We start from the raw sequence: 22,597 nt of genomic DNA on the forward strand, positions 1-22,597 counted from the left end.
GTTGTGAGTATGGACATGCCATTTGACTAGTTTAATTCTGACCCTACCCTGCATCTAGGATGTTTGCCTTATTATTTTTTTTTTTTACAAACTGAGGCAAAGTGCAAAATTCTGTGCTATTTTCTTCTTCATTTTGGGTCAGGTAGCAAATCTTTAACCTTCAAGCACCTTAAAAGTCAGTAGGCACATCACAATATGCAAAAGAGCTCTACTTTATGCCTGGTCAATGGTGGGTGTTAAAGGGTTCCCTTGTAGCCGAGTGCCTCATTAACATTAATACTCCACCAAAAACTCAATATTTATTATGTATAAAAACCATGAAAAACTCTACTACAGCACTTCACAATATTAAAACTTCTGAGGTCATTCAGAAGTCAATGGTAGTTGTCTTTATCCAACTATTTATTTGCTTTGAGGTTTTCAGGAGGTTTATCATATGTAATTGCTCAAAAATTCTTACAAAAACAAGGATTTCAAGGTTTTCATGTTCTTATAAGTTTTGCAGTTTTGTTTAGTTATTGCACTTTTTATATTCAAATGCTTTTTTAAAAAGTGAGTTTAGTTGTGGTACAGAAAAAGCATGACAATTACACAAATACAAATTTAAATAAATCTGCTCCGAAGTGTATGGGGTATGACACATGTGCATCTTGTAGTTGCACCCAATATAATGAATGAGGCCAACTGAATAAAAGCTGTAAATAAAGACAGAACTGATCATCCAGTGCTTAGTGCATGATTTAAAATGACCTACCCATTTTGACGGAGCTTGGCATGTTTCGATCAAGCAGTGCCAGGAATGGTTTTAATGTAGAGGCGGTCATACGAGATTGTTCAGATGAAGGTAAAGCAGTAACTCTCAGGCTGCTACAAAGGAAGTCAGATGCTGCTGCTGTAGGTGCCATAGGTGAATACTGCAGCTCAATACCGCTAGCAAGGCCAGAGGCAAACATACCCACTGCATTGGCTAACTCCCTCTTCACCAACTCAGAGGCATCATTCAAACGTTCACTATAAAAAGCCATGTGATTAAGTGGTGCATATAATGTCATTTATGTATACAAATGTTTACTTGTTACAGGAGGAAAGGTAAAAACTAAGTAAGCTTTATCAGAAATGTATATGTGCCAGAGTCTGTGCAGCTCTCTCCTCTCTCCTGCTCCCCCCTCCGTCAAGAATGCTAAGAACTCCCTCCCCCCCCCTTAGGAATGTGTGATGTGAGCCATTCAGCAGAAAGCTTCCTCATAGTCTTACAAACTGTGCATGTACAGGGGTCTTGGACTTGGTGCAGGAGCGTGGCATTATGGGAATTTTCATAGGCTTCTGATCATCTGAACAGGAGAAATATTGGGAGACTTAAGGGCACTATTGAGAGAACTGAAGGTATGCCTGCAGCTTGAAATTAACTCTTTATTAGCCTGTCCATCGCTTTTAATAATCTATGCTTTAACAGGATGGCCAAGAAAAAAATAGATTTCCCATATGGAAGGAAACTTTTAATGACCATTTAACTTGTATTATTTAACAATTTCCAGGCCAGGTGAGTTTTGAAAATAAAATATTCTGGCTCTCAGTCATGTGCGTCTAATTGGGGCCAGTGTCACAGTTCTAGTATGTTCCATCAGAGTTTATTAACGTAGAGTTTATCTCCTGAGACTTTAGGCTAAGGATATGTACACAGCTCATGTACTGTAGCATATAAACATTTTTAAAGGCAAGTTATTTTTAGATTCATGTAGCTTGTTGCATGGGAATCAATATAGAACCAATACTTTGTACATTCAACTAGCACTAAACATTTTAAAGTGTAATATAAACCAGCCACTATCTTGGCCTGTATCCATCCCTTGCACTTCCTGCAGGCCAGAACGGACACAGGCCAAGATGCACAGCTCTGCATTTCTTTTTGTGATTCAGAAGGCAGTTTTCAATTGAAAGGTACAGGAAAGAGCATGGGGCCCTATACATTAAAAAAAATAACAGCAACAGTGGGGGGGGGCTTATGTTCTCTGTTAAGAAAGTAGCACTTCCTTAAAAAAATGTAAATTGAGGGACTTAAGTTACAAAGGTAACTCTATAATCTCTTCTAAGAATAGCTGAGCTATTTTTAGACATGCAGTGTGTAATTTCCATTCCAGTTTGATCAATGTGATTAGGCTATGGCATTTATATTAGTGTAGTGATAATTAGACTGCAAGAGATTTAAATATACTATAATAAACTCAGTGTCCCTAAAAATAACAACTTTATCAGATAATTATAGGAAAATTGTATTTACATCTTGAGAAAATTCTGTGACCATGAAAATAACAAGTTTATCAGATAAGTATTGGAAAATTGCATTTACATCTGGAAAAACAATCATCTGTGAGTGAATAAATAGAGAAATAAAGTCTACCGACAACCCCAACCCCCAGCAAGTCCTCCCGGCCCTCTGCCAAACTGCACCACTGGAGATAGGTTTCTTTCTAAGTAAGGAATCTGAAAAAGGAATTTTGTTTTTTTGACTTAGATCCCCTTTAAGTCTTAGAATTAATTTCCTGGACCACCAAGCTAAGTAAGTATGGGTCTCAGATTTGAAATGACAGCACAACAGTGTTGTCTGCAACAAAAACAAAAGTTAAGGGAGGTAGCGAAATATGAATCTCAGCTAAGCTAGAAGAAAAAATATATTATATCTGTTTGGGGGCATGTTTATTGCCATAAAGTTCTCTTTATCTTATTTTTACAAAACCTGAATATAAGCAACAGAAAACAGCCTAGCACTAATTAAAAGTGCAATATTTAAAAAAGGGGACATTATGAAGTGGTCATATTCATTTAAACCAAAATAAGGACATGGCAGTGATTTAATGCTATACACCAAACAGTATAAATCAGCTGCTGTAACAAGTATAATACAACTCCTGTAACAAGTATAAAGCAGTTACCAGAAATCTGCTTTTCATTGGTTTCAAAGCAAGCATAAATAAGCCAGAGAGAGCAGTACATCCAAAATGTCAAAGATGAATATGTGTTAAAATATAACTATTTTGATAGCATTTTGAGTTTTTTGGATATCATATTTATGTCATTGTTTCAATCATAATGTATTCAGCAACAGTATATAAGGTACTATCAGTGTAAGCCACATCAATGTATAAGGTGTTGTAAAGCTAACATTACTTACATTAAAATCTTGGGAATTGGACCATACCCCTGCTGGCTAATATTGCACAGAAGAACAGGGAATCCTTTGATGCAGCGGGCACGGACAATCTCATGTTGGCTATCCAATGCCCAGTGGTACACTGCTAATCTCCATTCAGGGCATAACATTTTTGGAAACAGGCACAGGAGGAAAACAAGCTGAGACTGAATTTCAGGTGCTGGAATAAAGAACACATTTTTACCAAGACACTGACTTCTGAACTAGTATCACATTTAGATCTCAAAACATTGCATATTTATTATGTAACTAAAAATATAAGAAAACCTTTATGTGCTGGCAAATGTAGAATCTAAGGCACCCACATTAATGTAATTTTGCGATAGCACCATAGATGCTATGTTTCAGGGTGGTCTTATATTATAGACTCCAATTATGAATGGAGTCCATATTATTTGCTTATAATGGAGACAGCCTTTCTGGATAGCGATCCCATACCTGTACTAAAGTAACAAAGATATCAGGGCCGCAACACAAGGCTTATAAGCAAGAAGATTTCAGGGGGTGCGCACATATTTAACATAAAAAAAAAAAACTTACAGAAATGTTGGCTGATCTGCTCACTTAATGTCACCAACGCTGGGTCAAATGATGCCACTTTAAACGAAGCATGATTTGAGTGATTCTGAAACCAGGGTAATGAGATCATGGCACACAAATCTTTAAGCGTTTCGTCATTTAACCTAGTTCCTGCTAAAAGCACAAGAGACATTGTAAGGAAGCGGGTAACTCTGGGAGACTGTAGATTCAAATGTACCATAAAACATACAACAGTTTTATTTTTAGTATGATGTATAATTTTCAATTGGTCTTTTTTTATGGTTTTTGAATTATTTACAATCTTTTTGTTGTGCAGCCATCAAGCTTAGAAGCTTTAGGGTGAATACACACAGAGCTACTAGTAGCAGCTACTTGTCACGGCTACTAAAATAGACAATGCTGATCATAATTGTCTCTAGGTGTGTTTTAACAGAGACAATTCTCAGTATTGTCTATGACAGGGAATTTTCTGGAGATTAGTGGCCGAGAAAAAGTAGCTGCAACTAGAAGCTCTGTGGGTCTTCACCCTAATACCTATGTACTTGCTAGGGCTTATAGGGACAGTATACACCCCTTTCAAAATGAGCTTATTGAATTGGGCTTGTGCTGAACATACTTTTTGCCTATTGTTTTAATAAAGAAATATCTATGGTTTACGTTATTTTTGGCACTAAACAAGAATACAAAGCCAGTTTCACTTTACTAGTTCCTGTCACTTACTGATAAAATGAACTTCAAAGCAACTGATAAAACTAATCACCAGTCCACTGAGAAACCCCTAATAATGAGCTGCTTAAAGGCTGCTTCTTAAGGCCGTGGTAGACAGGGAGATTAGTCGCAGACGACTAATCCCCCCGATATGCCATTCCACTGGTTTGACTGTAAATCGCTGGTGGGAAGGCATATGCGGCGCTGCGATTTCCTGAAATCATGGAAGTTGCCTTGAGAGGAAACTTCCACGATTTTGGGAAATCACGGTGCCGCATATGCCATCTCACCGGCGATTTACAGTCAAGCCGGTGGGACTGCATATCAGGGAGATTAGTCACCCGCAACAAGGGAGATTTGTTGCGGGCGGCTAATTTCCCCAAGTACCACTGCCCTTAGGGAGGTTGCTTGTTCAAAGGCAGATAAGGAGCTCTGAACAAATTGCTCTGTTTAAAAAAGGAAGGGGGGGGGGGGGTTAAGGTCAGTGAAAATAGCCCAACTTTCAAATTAAAGCTTTATAATGGCAAAAGAAATAGGATTTTTTTTTAATTAAAACATAATGTAATTTCAACACGTCATATTTATTGTGTTAAGAAATGATTTAAGCATTTAAAAAACCCCAATCGGATTGTTTTGCTTCTAATAATGATTAATTATATCTTAGCTGGGATCAAGTATAAGGCACTATTTTAATATCACAAAGAAAAAGGAAAATTAGCACATTAAATAGGATTGTGATGAAAATACATTCTGCCTATCGTTTTAAGTTGAACAAATCAATTTTCCTATGTTTTGCCTTTACAGAGCACAAAATTGAAAGTTGGGCTAAGTTCACTGAACTCAATTCCCCCTTCCTATATAAACTGGGTAGTTTGTTCAGAGCTCCCACCTACTTTTAAACAAACAAACCCCTACCTTCATGAGATCAGAAAGTGACAGGAAAAGAAACCATAGGAATTTCGGAATTAAAACAATAGGCAAGAAGTATGTTAAGTACAAGTGCTATAATTGAGCTCATGTTAAAAAAGGGTGGTATACTGTCCCTTTAAGGCAGGGATATCCAACTTTTTATACCCGTGAGCTACATTCAAATGAAAAAAGTGTTGGGGAGCAACACTTGCATGAAAAAAGTCCCTGGGGGTTGCAAATAAGAGCTATAATTGGATATTTGGTAGCCCCTATGTGGACTGGCAACCTACAAAAGGCTCGGTTTGGCTTTACACCGGGTTACACTTACTTTTTATTATTTGGGCTCTCTGCTTTTCATTTTCCCTGCTTGGTTGCTAGGGTAACTGAATGCTAACAACCATAATTCCAAACTGGAGAAGATAAATTTATCAAAAACCACAAAAAATTAAAAATGAACACCAACTGCAAATTGTTTCAAAACACAGAGAGCTACTAGCCCAAAAGGTGCTTCAGTGACATCCAAATTAGCAGTAACTATACACAAAAGTATTAACAAAGGATGGGTGGCTCAAGGGAATAAATACAACTACACAATGACACAAGTGACACATTCCCAAGATGGGGAGCTCCTGTGACAATATTAAAGGTCTGGCCTGTTACAGAGATGCTGAACCTTTAGGCTGGTGCAATAAGCTAAGTATAGAGAATACTGCATTTATAGCCATATTAATTGTTTGTGTTTAATTCCCCTATAAAGTGATCATGAAGTATTTTGGCTCGTGGTGTTGTTTTTTTATTGTTCTTATATATGCAATTCTGCTTATTGTTATGCAAATAGACACTATAATAAAGTGTGCCTTTTTATACCAATAGCATATGTCTCCGAAAATCCCCGTCTATATCCACATGTCTATAAACAACAAAAAATCAATATTACTGCTTACCATGAATGTAGAGTATTGCATCAAATATTTTGATTATCTTCATCAGAATGTCATTTATACTGGCTCGCTGGTGTGCAGAATCAAGAATCTTTCTGCAAATTTTAAGTATTTTTAGTATATCCTCTGGACTGACCCAGGAAACCTGAGGTACCATTTCTACCAACTGAATGCCAGAAGTATTGCTCAAGTCAGATACTGACTGATTAGTGCTGTGAACACAAAATAGTACAAAGCAGGATTACACAGGACAACAAAACATTAAGAGTTTCAAATAATTTGTAACTAGGGACAAAAGGACAGACCTAACCCTAAACTACTTAAAGAACCTCAGCAATTTCAATGGCCCAAAACTGGAGTAAAGGGCTTAAAGGGGTTGTTCACCTTCAATGTTTAAATCTTATTAAACCACCAACAATGATCTCAGCATGTTAGAAAATGCCACTGTAAAAGCTACATTTTATACCTGTTAAATCAGTCCTGCTCCTGTCTCTCTGCTCAGTTTTCTGAAGGGATAAGAATGGCCTATTTTGAACCTGATGCAATAAGAACTTCCTATTTGCTTACATCATCACATCCAGGCTTTGCCGTACTTTTTTCCTATTGGACCAATTCATTGGTTGCTTCTGTACTCTAACCAGTTGCATAAATTAAAAGGCCATTGGCTAATTTCTCCCTTGCAATGACACAGATAAACAGACTCAGCATATTACAAATCTAACATACTGTTATGTTAGATTTACAGCACTGTCACAGGCACAGACTGACAGGAGACACAGCCAATAGGAGTTAAGTCTGCTGCCAGTACTATGCGTTACATCATAAAAGGAAGTAAAAAGGTGACTGTAGTGTCTGCGTAGACTTAAAGGATCAGCAAAGGGATGATTCTCTTCAGCTGCACATTTTTGTTAACTTTGTATATGGCTAAGATTGTTCTATTAATGTGAACTGTTACATTCGTGAACGTTGTACAAAGGCAAACAACTCCTTTAATATTACATTCAAGAAAGAAGCACAGAGAGGCTGCAATGTAAAGTATGAAGATAGAAGAGGGCTGCCTTTATCTTACTGTAATAAATGCATGCAATAAATATATTGCAGACACTTCTTGCAATAATAAATATGTATGTACTAAATTCTCAGTGTCAGGTAAATCCAGCCTACAGAGGTAAACTGTAATTTAGTGTGAGGCACCGAGCTGCACCGAACGTACATTGCAGGAGCTGGAGTTATCACACCCTGCAGATAGAACATTTACGTTTGTACTAAATATTAAATGTTAATATCATTGAGTATCATTTATTAGTCACTGTACCAGTATAAAGCAACTAACTTTCTGTATTATTATTCTGTAAAACATTATAAATACTACCAGATGACAGCTTATCATAGTAGTAGCATGAAAACATCAAATGCAAGCACATACACATACACTTACTGTGTTGAATTTTTAGCGAAGATATGAACTATACTGAGAGCAGCAACACATATAGTTGTATTGACACCCTCCAATAAAGAAACCATCTCTTCTTCTGAAACCTCATCGCCTTCCAATTTGCATAAAAGAGAGGAGAGTTTTGCACTCACTGCTTTCCAAAGCATGCTCTTTGTCTTCATATCCACAGGTGCAGGTCTATCATCAAGAAAAATATTGACTTTGAACACTGATCATTTACATTGCTTATTTATAGTGATGAGCGAATTTTTTCGCCAGGCATGGATTCGCAATGAATTTCCGCATTTCGCCATTGGCGAAGCGCATTTCGCAAATTTTATGGCGAAACGGGACAAATTAGCTTATCACAACTTATTAATATCAGTTGCTGTCTGTTTACATATTTACACCTTTCAGATGTATTACTTTATAAGGATAACCATATTATTAATTTGCAACTATTTTCTGTCTATTCTGTTTTTTCATATAAGCAGAGGTTTTTTTTTTTTTGTAACTTTGTTTATTGATGAGATTGTACTGCTTTTTGAGGCACATTTGAATGCATTTATGGTGTTATCTATGGATAGATTGGTGGTTACTTTGTATAGTTTTTAATATTTATTGGTGTGATATTGATAATAAGATATTAGCAGGCTGGCCAGCCTTTTGCTTTTCAAGTAAACATTTCAAATATTGTATTGTTCATATTACCTCATATTCCTCCAAATGAGGCTATTTTAACCTTGGGCAGAGCCACACCATATTATATATATATATATATATATATATATATATATATATATATATATATATATATATATATATATATATATATATATATATATATATATATATACACATACACACACACACTTTTCTTTTTATTCTTTTTCAGCAACAAAATTAGCTGTTCATTAAAGAATAAGTAAACCATTTTTTTTTTTTTTTAAATCTCTAAAATTACTTTTTACAGCCCCCAGAATAACATACCATTCTCCCTGCTTTTGTTTCTGTTACAAACTTAACAGCAGTTCTTTTACTTACTTCCTTGTCTAGCATGAAACTCTGTCCTCTTTTGCTTTCTGGGCATTCCTTCTCTCTCCGACTATGATGACCCCAAAAAGGTGTGGCATTCCCGTATGATTTTAATTGGAGCAGAGGCAGTGAGCATGCCCAGTAGGCACCTATTTGAAGTCTTTATAATCAGAGAGAGAAGGAGTGCTAAGAAAGCAAAAGGGGGAAGGAGCTTCAAGATGGACAAGGAAGTAACTAAAAGCACTGGTGTTCAGTACATTGTATAGTTGCACATAGGTTAAGCTGGCCATACACGCATCGATGATATTGTATTGGATATTTCGTACGATATTCGGTACATTTATGGCGGGCTTGTCGAGGCGACCTATATCGCAAAAGGCTGTGGATATAGGTTGTCTCATCGATTGGGTGGGCTAAAAGATTTTGATCGGGCGCCTTCAATTAAAGAAGGTAGAATTTCTATTGTTTCTACCTCCATATTGGATGATTCAGCCCTGAACGTCAGTGGAGGGTGGAAACGATCTTTCATGCGACCATCGAAGTCGCTACGTGTATGGCCACCTTAAGATAGCGTTCCCACAACCCCCAGAAGACACAAATTGGGGGAAAGAATGTTCGGAAAATATAGTGTACTTTCTTTGTATGCCAACACTTCCCTCCAGAAAGCCCGTATCAGGGGGCACTCCCAAAAAACACGGTAGTAAGTACCCACATTGTTTGAACATTTAGGACACATATCTGATGCACCCTGGTATATTTTAGCTTTTTTGTGAGGAGTAAGATACACTCTATAGAGAAATTGTACTAAATTATAATCTTAAACTTCACAGAATTGCTTTCAAATTGCAGACAGAACATAGGTCTCATAAGGTCTTGTATTAAGTAAAATCATTACGTTGATGGTATGTTCCTCCTCAGGGGTTTTGCAGTTAGGCTTAGACGTGGTCGCTTCTCCTGAACTTCATCGCTGCTGCTGCTCCCACCACCCTCTGAGTCTGTGCTTAAGGGCTGCATGCTTTGCTGCTGCATGTATGCCAAACTTTCTACTCTTAATGCTTCATGAAGGGGGAAAACCAAGTACTGTTAAAAGAAAAAGTTATACAGACAATGACAAACATAAGCATACTGTGGAGCAGATTGTAAAAATTAAGTTGCTGAATGAAATAAATTAGAAATAAGAGGAAATAAGAGGAGGAACAAGGATTTTTGTAGAAAATGCAAAGCATATATATATATATATATATATATATATATATATATATATATATATTTACACATATATATTATCTATCTATATATCATAATCAGATTTTCAGTGTGAACCCTAGGAACACATGATCAGGTGAGTCTGCACTGCATGGAAAATCTGGCCACGCCTACATCTGTACACCCCATCCACTTTTGTAGCAGTAATGTGTCCTTAATGTGTCCATATTGTGTCCAACAGTATAATATTGTTAATATTATTATTCTTATATTCACATTAAAAGGAATTACCTACCTGAGACACTGCACCCAGGTCTAATAAAAAGTAAATTCTCTTGCTGTAAGCAGCATCAAGGCTGCTGAACCCATATTAAATCTTATCACCCCAGTTTAGCCATTTCTGCCCTACATTTGTCATATCTCCCTAACCAATCATATCTACATCAGATCCAATAACCATTTCCCCATTTTTAGTCATGTTTTCTATCTTCGCATTATTAATGTGTGCTTTGCAGCTAGACAGGAAAAAGGGCACAGGATTCTCACATGTAAATGTGCCCCAAACAAATGTGCAACCAATTTCAATTTCACATGTTCAAAAGTTCTTGATGGCAGGGTACACGGTGAGAGTGTATAGTTTTTATAGTCTTGTATAGTCTTTATCTCAATTCAACAGCACTTCTGGAGGCAGTGCACAATTTCACTGGAATCTGGGGGTCTCTGGTTACTAAAAAATTAGAATGGGCACACCATCAGCAATCCCTGTATTGGGTGCAGCATCAAAGAGTGCCACAACCACATGACTTTACTGCTCCTAAAATACAGTGTGGATGCTCTCATAGATGAAATAGTCTTTACAGAGAAGGATGAAAACAGATTTGTCTATTAGTTATGATGTTTGTAAACATACAATGGAATAAAAGATACCGTAAAATATGGTACTATACATTAAAGCTAATGAACAACCAAAAATACTTGAGTACTGTACTAAGAAATCTGTAATCTCTACTTACTTCTTGTTTGCTCTGAAGTCCAAGGACATCAACAAAAGCACTACAGATGCAGCGAACATGTACCTCACGAACTTCTTTGGCAGATTCATAGCCTGGAGGTACAACACTAAGGAAATAATGGACCATATAGCAAAGAGCTTCTTTTAGGGGAGCTGACTGAATATTCTTCAGGATACCTGCTTTAAAGAGAGCAGCAAGTTTTTCCAGCAACATGTTTAGATAGACAGGTTCAATGCTTAGGTAAGATTTAGATTCAAATATGAACAAAACCCTTACTAATTCTAAAAGTGGCATCTCATAGAGAGACAGTTCTTCTAAATCCATGTCTTTTATATAAGTTAGTATCCCAAAAAAAACAATAAAGAAAAAATATGCACCCTGTTCTGGTGGACCCCCTAATTTTATTAGTTCTCTTAAAAAATGTAACGCTTGTATCTTAAGTGGTGTAGTTCCATAGTCCAAGAGAGAGCACCCGATGCCCCAAAGAAGGAGGTTCTGCCTTTGGAAAAACACCGGAAAGATATCATTTTCATTATCCATCAAAACCATTAGCAGAGTGGATTCTAAAGGCTCAATGCACTGCATGTTTAATAGTTGAAATGGAGCGCATCGCAAATAAGCTTGGTTCTCTGATGCATTGCTTAGAAATCTAGAGACGGTCACAGGCCAAACTATGGATTGCTCCATGTTCTGTTCATGTATGCAGATAAGATCTTCAAAAAGATGTAATAAATCTTTTGTAAGAACACCAAATAGGAAAGGACTCTTGTTCTTGAAAAGAAAAAGCAGGGAGCGGATGACTTCAGCAATTTTTCTATGCAAAGCTTTGCAGCTTGGTGTAGCCCCAATGCGTAGGACCCGGGAAATGATCCAGTTGCTAAATGCTTTAAAAAAAAAAAAAAAAAAAAGTGAGTCAGAACATTTTTCACATATAAATACGTGTTCACAGATAACATATGAGTCATTATCACTGCAAATAATCACATTTCCAGAGATATTTGCGAATTTTTTTTTACCCATAATGTGTTTTTAGAAAGCATCCCAACACAATACATCATATTCATCAATACAGGCGCAAAACTTGTGTCCCATTTAGTAAATTAACAGTACCAATGAGAGGACTCCCGATGGCACATAATGAATAACATCTTTGATTGAGTATTTGATGCTAGAAATACCAGTAGCTCCAGGCAGATGTGCAGTACAACATTCCCTTCCTTCACAGTACACTGCACCTTGCACACTATTGTACAGAGCATAGAGAGACTAAAACTGGTGCATTTTAATTGCCATGATTCTAAATCAAAATTTGATGCTAGCACTGTGCCTTGTGATCAGAAAAAAGCCTTAACATGTTTAATGAAGTCTACTTTGTGTTAAACATATGAAGCTGTATATAGAGAAATAAGTAACTCTGTGTATCACGGATAGGACTGTGGTTAGTAAGGTCTGACATGGAATTGTGTTATGCAAGCAGGAATACCCATTTTGATCCATTAATATGACAAACACTGTGCATTCTATACCAATATACATAGGAACAAGACACCCATATACACAAAAATGTAAAGCTTTACGTTTTCCTTTAATGCCCTTTACCCGCACATATCGCTTTAAGGGACAAATGAAAGCATGAGCTGCCTATCGAAGAAGGAAAGGTTTATTCTAAAAAATGCTTTACCATACCCGAGAAAACAGCCCTAGATGCTTTCTCCATTTTAGTTTTGTTTGACTTCATTTCCTTGCCTACATCTCTGTGTTCAGATTACAGTAGAGAGGAGGGGGGGGGGGGAGAAGGGAGCAAGCTGCTCATGCTCAAGCCCGAGCCCTGGAGGTTTGAGTTGAGAGAAGGAAGTCTAATGCAGAAGCTCATGTGTACAGAATAGAAGGAAAGAAAAGCAGTGTTTCTTTTAACAGAGCAGTACAGTGTTTAGTTTTCACCTTTTTTTCTCCATTAACCATTTATCTGGAGTAGCCACCAATGATCCCCAATGAACAGTCAAAAAAAACTCACCAACACAGTTCTGATTGGTTTCGGCAGACTGATCAACATTATTTGCACTGAGAAACATTAATGGTGAAGATTTCATAATGTGTTGAATAAAATCCAGCAACATTACAGAACTTGGCTGAGAATCAGTATTCTTTGACAGCTCCACAGCAACTATAATCAAACAGAAATACACGATAATGATTTTTTTTTTCTGCATGACAATTAGCCTAAACAGTACAATAAGAACGATCACAGACAATGAACCCTTAAACCCTGCAGATTAAACATTTTAGATGCCTGGAGGTCTCTTAGTAGGAAAGTTGTTTTACAGCTCAGCCATCTGGCACTTTATAACATATTATTTATATACAGCTGCAATATATTTGAACTAATTTTCAGCTTTTCTATGATAGGTGAGCCCCCAAGCCCATATTTATATTTATCATTTTGTTATTTGATCCCTGCTACCCTAAGACCTTCCCGTTTTTGGAAACCAAGCATGAGCAGATCCAATAAAAGGGTGCCTGTGCAAACACATAAGAACAGATAGATCAGTCTATGTTACAGTCTCCAGATAAATCCCACACAATGGAAAAAAAGGGTTTAGCAGGAAGGTAAAATAAACAAGAAACCTTTTTTCTTGTATGTTTAATGTAGGTTTAACATACCATTTCACTCGTACACAATAGTTAATAATGTGTATCGCTATGCATGTTTCAAGGATATTTACAAATGAGCATGTCAGTAATTAAAGTAATGAGCTATTTCATTAGATGCTTATGAGATTCTGTGTATACGTTAAACTGCCCTATTGTTGGAACAGATTTGGAAAAAGACACAGTAACCCTTACAGCACATTCAACCAGACAGTGCAAGGCTCCAGACAAATTTAGGACAAAAGGAGACAGATCATCTCCCTTTAGAGGGCAGTGAAATGCATTTCTCAATTTTTCATGAAAATTTGTCAAATGACTTGTTGAGAATGCTCAGTCGCTGTGTCATCAATCTGCATACCATTAATTCTATTGTCAATCACGGTGTGATTATTGTTATAATATTTTAATTTAAATCTAAATCTATCTAAAAAAGGTGGCCATCCCCTATAATAAGTTTATATAAGGTCTAGACATCTGTAGCAACCAATCAGCAGGTGGCATTTACTGGCCACCTGTTTAAATGTAAAAATCTTATTGGTTGCTATGGTTTACTGCACCTGGGCAACAAGTGTGCCATTAATACATAGATGCATTTTGGATCAAATAACTGAGTCAGCATTGTAAGAATGTAATGCAACATATAAATTAAAAGACATACCAACGTCCACATCTGTCAGAATCCGGTCTATAAACTGGCAAAGGATTTGTCTTGGTTTCTGAACAATAGTGTTATATTCATCTGCCTCCGCACTGTTAATTAAGAAATGGAAGGTTAATTATATTCAATAAATAAATAATTATTCACTAACTTCTTAGACAATATGGATGGACAGCCTCACAGCAAAAAACTCTTTCTACTTTAATATGGAACTTCTTATAAAGTTGTCAGACTGGGTAAATGTTTCTTTAAAATGTATACAATATGTTGTTGACGGTTAAAATATTATTGGTACAGAAGTGTCAGGTGGTTCCCCCAAGTGAGTGTATATGTGTGTCCGTGGCCTGTGGTAGGTGTAGGCCCCAGGCAATGTCACTAGTTGCGACCAAAAATTTATTTTGGTGACCCTATAATAAAGTGTCCTGTTTTACTAATATATGTAATTATTATTATTTTTATTATTTGGGACCCCACTGAGTCCTCTACATTCCTAGACCCAACTACAGCTGCAGAGTCAGCTTCGACAATAGAACCCCCCCCCCCCCCAGCAGCCTGAGGGACAGGGAATATGGAATAGCCGGCTGATAGTTAAATCCTAAGTATACAGTAGCAGCATGATATAGAAAGCCCTAGTGAGGCTCCAGCAAGGAATGTACTGGGTTAATACCCTTGTTGAATGTTGCACCAGTGGATATCCATTAGACATGATTCTCTCGGCAGATAACCTTTGGAGGACATTGATGGTGCTGTGGTTGAAATCTGAGAATACTAAAATCAGCTGTAACTCAGTTGCTGTCTAACTGTATAGTATACTTATTAAACATCTATTCGCTGGAACCTAAAGTTGTCATTTCTTTTAACAAACAGGGCTGTATGTGTGAGCATCACTTTAGCTGTCACTTGTTACTATGCAGCTCATTGCTGGTACTTGTTGGATGCAAGCAGTGAATTTATACATTTGCTTGCACTCACATCCCTGCAGACTTACTCACTGGAACACAAGGAAGTATCAAACCCAGTACTGAAGAACAGCACATGCCTCAAGTCACAGAGAAATCATTAGCCCAACAAGACTTGCAAGAGGGATTAGTTGAGCCATGTTTCCTCTCCATCATTACTGTAGCCAGTCATAGTCACATACTGAAGCACATAAGGTCTTTCTATATGTAATAATCAAACACCGGCACCCCGGTTAGCTAGCGGATACAGGGAGTTGCAGCTGTGAAACACCTGGCGAGGTGGAACTGTCTCCACAACTACTGGCAGCCCGAAGTCATGTCCAGCCCGGGAGCTTTTACCTGGCAAGTTCCCGCAAGGCCGGGATCATGGAGGCCATTTCGAGCCCGGGGTCAGCAGCCATGGTACCGGCTCAGTCCCAGAGCTAAAACCCCCCAAAAACTACAGAATCCGAATTTGCGTAACGGAGGCGGGAGAAAAACACGGTACGGAGGCCCTGGTGTCCAAACTTCCTGTATATTCGTTTGCACATTCTCAGCTGTAACTTGCTGCGTTTCTTTCTATGCTTTGTCATGAGTTACAGCTATCGGCGTTTCCGTGTGTTGTTTTCAAGGCAATGCTGCAAATTGTAACTAGTATCACTAATACTAGTATAAGCCTTTTTTCGCAGGCAGTAACAGACTGACCTTTTTATTAACTCACTTTATATTTATTTCTTTCTTTATTTAAATTCGTTTTTACTTGCTTTAATTAACCCGCCCCTATCTGCAACATAGCTCTTAATTAAGTAAAATTTAAAGGACTCCCCCCCCCCCCTCAATCTGAGGCAAATTGGAGAGGCTTTAAATGGGGTTTTTGCCTTCCTCTGGATTAACTAACCAGCAGATTCCTGCTGCCCTTAGGGGCCCATTCACTAAATCACAAGTTTTTATTTTGAGAAAAAAATCATATTTTTTCTAATTTATAGGACTTTTCGTAATGACCGCGTTAATATCGTTAAAATTGCACAACTTTTTTGTGGTTTTCGTTAACTTACACGAAAATGTTGTATTTTTCACAGAGACTACAACCATTTTGGAATTCATTCAAGCATTGGTATTGTGACTGTCTTTTGCCCAAGTTGGATCTGTAGAGTGCCATTGACAAGGCTTCCAAAATCATGCATTGAAGTTTCAAAGCCAAAAAGGTTTTCGCGTCGCTTACAATTGTTCGGATATGAAAATTTTGTGACTTTTGGATTGCAACCACGATATTTTCGTTCAATGGAGCAAAAATCTTCGTGACATTTTCGCACATCAGAAATTATCGTGGCTACTCCGAATTTTTGCCAACCATGCTTGTAACCACCCAAAATTAGTTTCTTTAATGAATGGGCTCCTAAAACTTGAACGCTATATATGTGTGTCTTTTTTTAACCTAGATTACAGTATAAAGTTAATACACAGCCTAAATACTTGAGGCCTAATTTATGATTGCTGGAATAATCATAATTCAGGCCCCCTGTATCTTCTTGGAGAACCACCCACTTCACCATAGCACCACATGTTGGCAGTAATATGGACTTATTAATGCTTGTGGTATTAGGGCTGGTCGTGCTCATCACAGATGTCGCTGGTTGTGATCACATCATCGCTGGTTGTGCTCATCACAGATGTCGCATCTTGGGCCATTGTTGATAGTGTGCCCTCGTAGGTGTTTCCAAACTTAGTCACTTAGTCTCTTCTCTGCCAAACAGCTAACAATGAGAGTTAAAGGCTGTTGCCATGAGCTTATGATTAGAAATGCAAATTGGGAAATATGAATTAACGATACCACAGCACACTGGTAACAGATTCACTATCTGCAATATTAATAGCAACAATACACAAATATACAGTTTAAACAACATACCAGAACCTTTTAATGTGGTATACCAAAGGATTCACTTCTACACTGAGTCTGCATTTGAGTCCCTGTGTTGGTGAAATACACCAAGGGTTCTAAGCAACTCCACTTCATGCTGGAACCTTAAACTGCTCACTAAAAACCCTTGTCATGCTAAGTTGAACATAAAATCTATCCCTCATCTGACTAATACCCATTTAGAAGGTCCATTTTTTCCAACTTCTTCCAAGGCCTTCACTACTGCAGGGCACTCTTCACTTTAACTTTACCCTATTCTCTAAACACACATCCCCACTCTCTAAGGGTTATCCAAGCGAAAGATAATGACTCATACCCTGTATTTTGTACACACCAGGGGTCACTTTATATACCTGTTTATATGAGACTCTAACCCACTCATAGGGTATGACATCACCAGGTGGAGCTATACAAGCTTTCCTTCCAACTCTCACATAATACCTCGTCCAAAGGGAAAATCACTCTGCACACTTTGGGACTTAATGCTGTAGGAGTGAACTTTTGCTGTTCCCCTAGATCAGTGATCCCCAACCAGTTGCTCATAAGCAACATGTTGCTCACCAACCCTTTGGATGTTGCTACCAGTGGCCTCAAAGCACAGGTGCTTATTTTTGAATTTCTGATTAGGAGGCAAGCTTTGATTCCATAAAAACCCAGTGTAATTGACAAACAGAGCCGTCTGTAGGCTTCCAGTCAAGATAGGGGCTGTCAGATTGCCAATTATAGCTCTCATTTACACCCCCAGGACCTTTTTTTTTTGTGTTGCTCTCCAAAACTTTTTCCATTTTAATGTGGCTCAGGGGTATAAAAGGTTGGGAATCCCTGCCGTAGATTCTGTTTCTGTGCTGCAGGTTTCCCCTGGGTAGATCAACTTGCTCTTCCTACCTTCCTCTCATTTGCCCCTTGTCATGCTTGCATAGGAAATTCTGTAAACACAGGTATGAAGTCTATTATGGGAATGCTTGGAGTTTTCTGGATAAGGGGTTTTTCTGTAATTTGGAGCTTTGTGCCTTAATAACAACCCAACAATTGTTTTGCCATCAATATGGATTTATGCTAGTTTAGTTACCGTCAGTACAATATACTGTTTTTCCTCGAAGAGAAAAAGCAAAAACAGTTAACATTTTTTAACTACTTGTTTAAATAAGACACAATATGAGTCAATTGTGAACATAGCACATGGTGAAAAGTGCACTTCTTGGATGCCAGTTGCCAAAATTCTGTGTTTTTCCGAGAATTCCAACAGCCAGGGGCTAAATTGCATCTGGTACAAATGCATGCAATCCACCAAAACAAATGCTAATTACCTAGTGAATTTCTGTGAAATGGGTGCAAAGTATGGGTGGCATATGTAGAGTGAGGATGGTATCACTTCCTGCACGCCAGTTCTCATATTGGTGTTTGATGTGCACTGATACAATAATTCAATAAAATAGATACAGCATACAGTTTTGCCCTGTTGATTGCAAATTTCTTGAGTGAACCACTTTGACTGTATGAAAGTGTATATATATTCTGGAGAAAGAAGACTTGTTACTTTTCTTGTGATTCCCAGATAAATCTTCACTAAAATCGCCAGTTCGAGGGCAACCTACATTTAAAGACGTCAGAGAAATCTAATCCTTGGCAACTACGAATCATGTGAAACAGTGCCTGACTAGCTCCCCCTTCCTGTCTATCAGTTTGATTGGATTATGGCTGTGTTTTTTTCAGATGGCACGTTTCTTGCACAGTGCTGGTGCCTAGAAGATCCACAAATACAGAGAGCTGCAAAAGTTACTTAGGAAAAAAGGCAAAACAAGCAGTTGTTCCATTCAGAGTTTATATTAGAACATGCAGGTAGGTTCTTGAGGTTTTCTTAGTATATTGATTATACATGCATTCATTGCAGCCATACTCTATTTAAATGCCCAAACAGAAATGTCTTATTTATTAATATAATGCCACCTTTCTTGTTATAGTTTGTTCATGACAAACATGCTGCTTCATTAATCTGTTTTACCCAGGACTCCAATGGCTAGTGCACATTTAGTACTTACTACACAGGAAAATAGGACAAGGGGGTTAATAGTCTGCTCCTTTCCCAAAGTTGTCGTTGTCTTTTCCTTTCCCAAAGGCTTCATGTCAAGGCTGAGTCATGATTCACTTCAGTAAACCAAGCTAAAGTCAACTGACAGCTAAATACCCGACTGTAAAGTTGCATTGGTAAAGCATGCCAAATGCTAGTACAGATTTATAAAACTTCACTATCAAAAGCTATAGTTGGATTTCTGACCCTTTTGAATTATAGCTGCTGCTGTCCTGAAAAATTATGTTAATAAAACTAAGAACTGTTTCAAATCTTCATTCTTGCTGTAAATTATTGCTTTAGTCAACATTTTATATATTAATTCCCTTATATTTTCCTTATTTTTTATTATTGTTTGGAGTACAATTTTGTATACATTTATTAAATGGTTATATTGTCAGGGAAGGAAATGTTATCACATTAGCTTAACAGGAGATCTTTACTGTCTTTCTTCTTATCTAATATTAAACTGTTCTTTTCCTTTCATTTATTTTATTGATCATCGTTGCCCTTATCCTACTTCGATAACATAATTGTCATGTGGTACACAAAATTGCACCATATATCCAACCTAATTTGCCAGTTGCCTACACAATAGGCATTATAATAAAGTGTCTATACATAATCTATATTCTGACTTTGGAGCCTGTAGGTAGACAACCTTTGCATTGGATACAAGAATGGACACTGGATTTATCAACTTTCTTATGTATATGTGCACTTAAGAGAAGAGACCTATAGGAAGATTGGTATTGTGAGCCTATGAGATTGCATTTTAGAGGTGTTTCACTTCACAGGAATGAAATGGAAACAAAAATTATTTTACAGTTAACCATAACGCTGAAGATTTTTAACTGAGATAATATTGCTCTGAAATTGCTTTAAAATGGTTAGGTAGCCTTTCGAACTATACACAGTGGCTTAGGACCTGTATCAGTCTGTATACTTTTTGGCCTTATCCACTGCTTCCATCCATTTGAACACTAAGCTGTAATAAACATTGCAGGTTGCAGATTAGTTCTGCAGTGTTACTATTCTTTCACTTTTTGTTTTGCCTCCAAACTACACTTTGTGTACCAAGTCATCTAAAATCTGCATTACATGCCCTTTAAAATAGCATTCCATAACATTCCAAGGACTTCTACCTTGCAGTACACTGTTCATCTGCCTATATAGTTCTCTTTTGCTCGGTTCAATGCCAATAAATCTTATTTCTAAGATAAGATTACCTTTATATATATGGCTGTTTAAAAGGACAATGATTATTGAGGTTGTTATGCTTATAATAACTTTATTACAGTTATAGATTTACAGTGGAAAAAGTGTGCTGGTATTTTCATGCCGGATACCTACGACTGCATTAGTGAGATTCACAATATAAGAAGCAATATGCAACAATCACAGCTCTAGAAACCTGTATGCATAGTTGGCCATGGGGGCATAAAGCAATAATTTGCATGTCTCCGTCCATGATTCTGAGGGAAGTGAGGTCTTAAGCCACCCTTTTTTTTGGTTTTAACTCGGTGATAAATGTGCTTTTAACATTAGTCATGTAAATACCATCTGTTTTAAAGGAGAAGGAAAGGCAAAATGTTAGGCACCCCCAAGTGACTTAAATCGCCTACCTTTTACCCTGGGCTGGTGCCCCTCTTAGGAGAGAACAGCACCAGCCCGGGGTAGCTGCAGCGCTTCCTCCTTCCGTCTTCGCTCACACGTGCATGCACAGTAGAGTGAAAAGCCGACTTCTCTGTTAAAGTTCGGCTTTTCACTCTACTGCGCATGCGCCTGTTGTGTAGTCCTTTCAAAACGAAGCAGGAAGAAGGAAGCGCTCCGCTACAGGTACCCCGGGCTGGTGCTGTTTTCTCCTAACAGAGGCACCAGCCCGGGGTACAAGGTAAGCGATTAAAGTCACTTGGGGGTGCCTAACATTTTGACTTAGCCTTTCCTTGTCCTTTAAAATGGCTCTCACTGCATGTCTTGCATTGTCTTTAGCACCTTTTAGCCATTTTCACCCTAACCATGGTAGTTTTTCAGCTCTTAAATTTGGTGCCTCCTTAAAGGGATTCTGTCTGGATTTTATGGTGTAGTTTATATTACAAAATTACACTGTGTAGATTAGATTACAAATAATTCATTCTTCCATGAAAAATGTATTCTTGAATCGAAATTTTTTTTTAGCTGTAATATTGATTTGTAGGCAGCAATCTCAGATCATTGTGCCTGATCCTGAGCTTTCAAAAAGAGCCAGCAAAGCATAATAGAACTGCTTTCAGATAATCTATTGTTTCTCCTACTCAGTGTAACTGGAGGAGTCTTGAATCTTCTTTTTTACTATGGAGTGCTGTTATGATATCTACCATTACGGGGGGCATGGGAGCAGTTTTAGCAATGCAGGTGTCAGGGAGCTGCTATCTTGCTACTGATGTTCTGCTGGTCAGCTGGGGGGGGGGGGGGGGGGAGGGAAGGGGTGATATTACTCCAACCTGCAGTAGTAGTGACTAAAGTTTATCAAAACACAGGTCTCATGGCGGAAGGCACATGGGAAACTAATTGGCTACCTCCACGTAAAAATTAAATAGAAAAAAAATCAGTTTGCTCTTTTGAAAAATCGATTTCAGTGCAAGATTCTACTGGAAGAGTGCTATTAACTGGTGCATTTTGTAAAAAAACATGTTTTCCAATGATGGAATCCCTTTAATAGAACAATTGATATGATATATATGGGGACCATTGAAAAATGTCCACAGGCCTTCTGGAGAGCAGAGACCTGTGTCTTCCCCCACAAATACATTGCTGAGGGGTAGGAGGAGGCACATTTTCCTCAAATACGAATGATTGCTTTGTTGAAATTTAACTAAAAGGAATATATGACAAACTACCCTATAGGAAACTCAACAATATATTTAGCTATTTGGAAGCTGATTGAAGAACTGGATCAGGCTGATGATCGATTTGTCTCTTTGGTTGATTAATATAATTACATGTGACTATGATTATTAGTCATATCAACTTACAAACATGTCTGTTAAAAAAAATGATTGATAAGACCTAACCATATGAGCATGTGATGTCTAGGGGCTGATTTACTAACCCACGAATCCGACCCGAATTGGAAAAGTTCCGACTTGAAAACGAACATTTTGCGATTACTTTGCGATTTTTTCGTATGTTTTGCGATTTTTTCGGATTCTGTACGAATTTTTCGTTACCAATACGATTTTTGCGTAAAAACGCGAGTTTTTCGTATCCATTACGAAAGTTGCGTAAAAAGTTGCGCATTTTTCGTAGCGTTAAAACTTACGCGAAAAGTTGCGCATTTTTCGTAGCGTTAAAACTTAACGCTACGAAAAATGCGCAACTTTTCGCGT

General features: G+C 37.7%; 1 protein-coding gene across 3 annotated transcripts in view; it reads right to left on the bottom strand.

The window, feature by feature from the left end:
• The window catches only part of atr (ATR serine/threonine kinase), a 53,852-nt gene extending 38,143 nt beyond the window's left edge, over window positions 1-15,709 (bottom strand). For 2 of the 3 annotated variants that reach the window (XM_031902385.1, XM_031902384.1), the window contains exons 1-10: window positions 15,601-15,709; window positions 14,303-14,394; window positions 13,010-13,159; window positions 10,996-11,879; window positions 9,672-9,856; window positions 7,745-7,939; window positions 6,310-6,518; window positions 3,749-3,901; window positions 3,170-3,368; window positions 755-1,011 (exon numbers count right to left, since the gene is read on the bottom strand). In XM_031902385.1, the coding sequence (XP_031758245.1) occupies window positions 755-1,011; window positions 3,170-3,368; window positions 3,749-3,901; window positions 6,310-6,518; window positions 7,745-7,939; window positions 9,672-9,856; window positions 10,996-11,879; window positions 13,010-13,159; window positions 14,303-14,394; window positions 15,601-15,662 (2,386 nt within the window). In that variant the 5' untranslated portion in view covers window positions 15,663-15,709. The remainder of the gene's footprint in view (window positions 1-754; window positions 1,012-3,169; window positions 3,369-3,748; window positions 3,902-6,309; window positions 6,519-7,744; window positions 7,940-9,671; window positions 9,857-10,995; window positions 11,880-13,009; window positions 13,160-14,302; window positions 14,395-15,600) is intronic. The other variant, XM_031902386.1, reaches the window with a different exon arrangement.
• Window positions 15,710-22,597: the final 6,888 nt, after the last annotated feature.

This window comes from Xenopus tropicalis, chromosome 5 (genome assembly GCF_000004195.4).
Source record: "Xenopus tropicalis strain Nigerian chromosome 5, UCB_Xtro_10.0, whole genome shotgun sequence".
NCBI lineage: Eukaryota > Metazoa > Chordata > Amphibia > Anura > Pipidae > Xenopus > Xenopus tropicalis.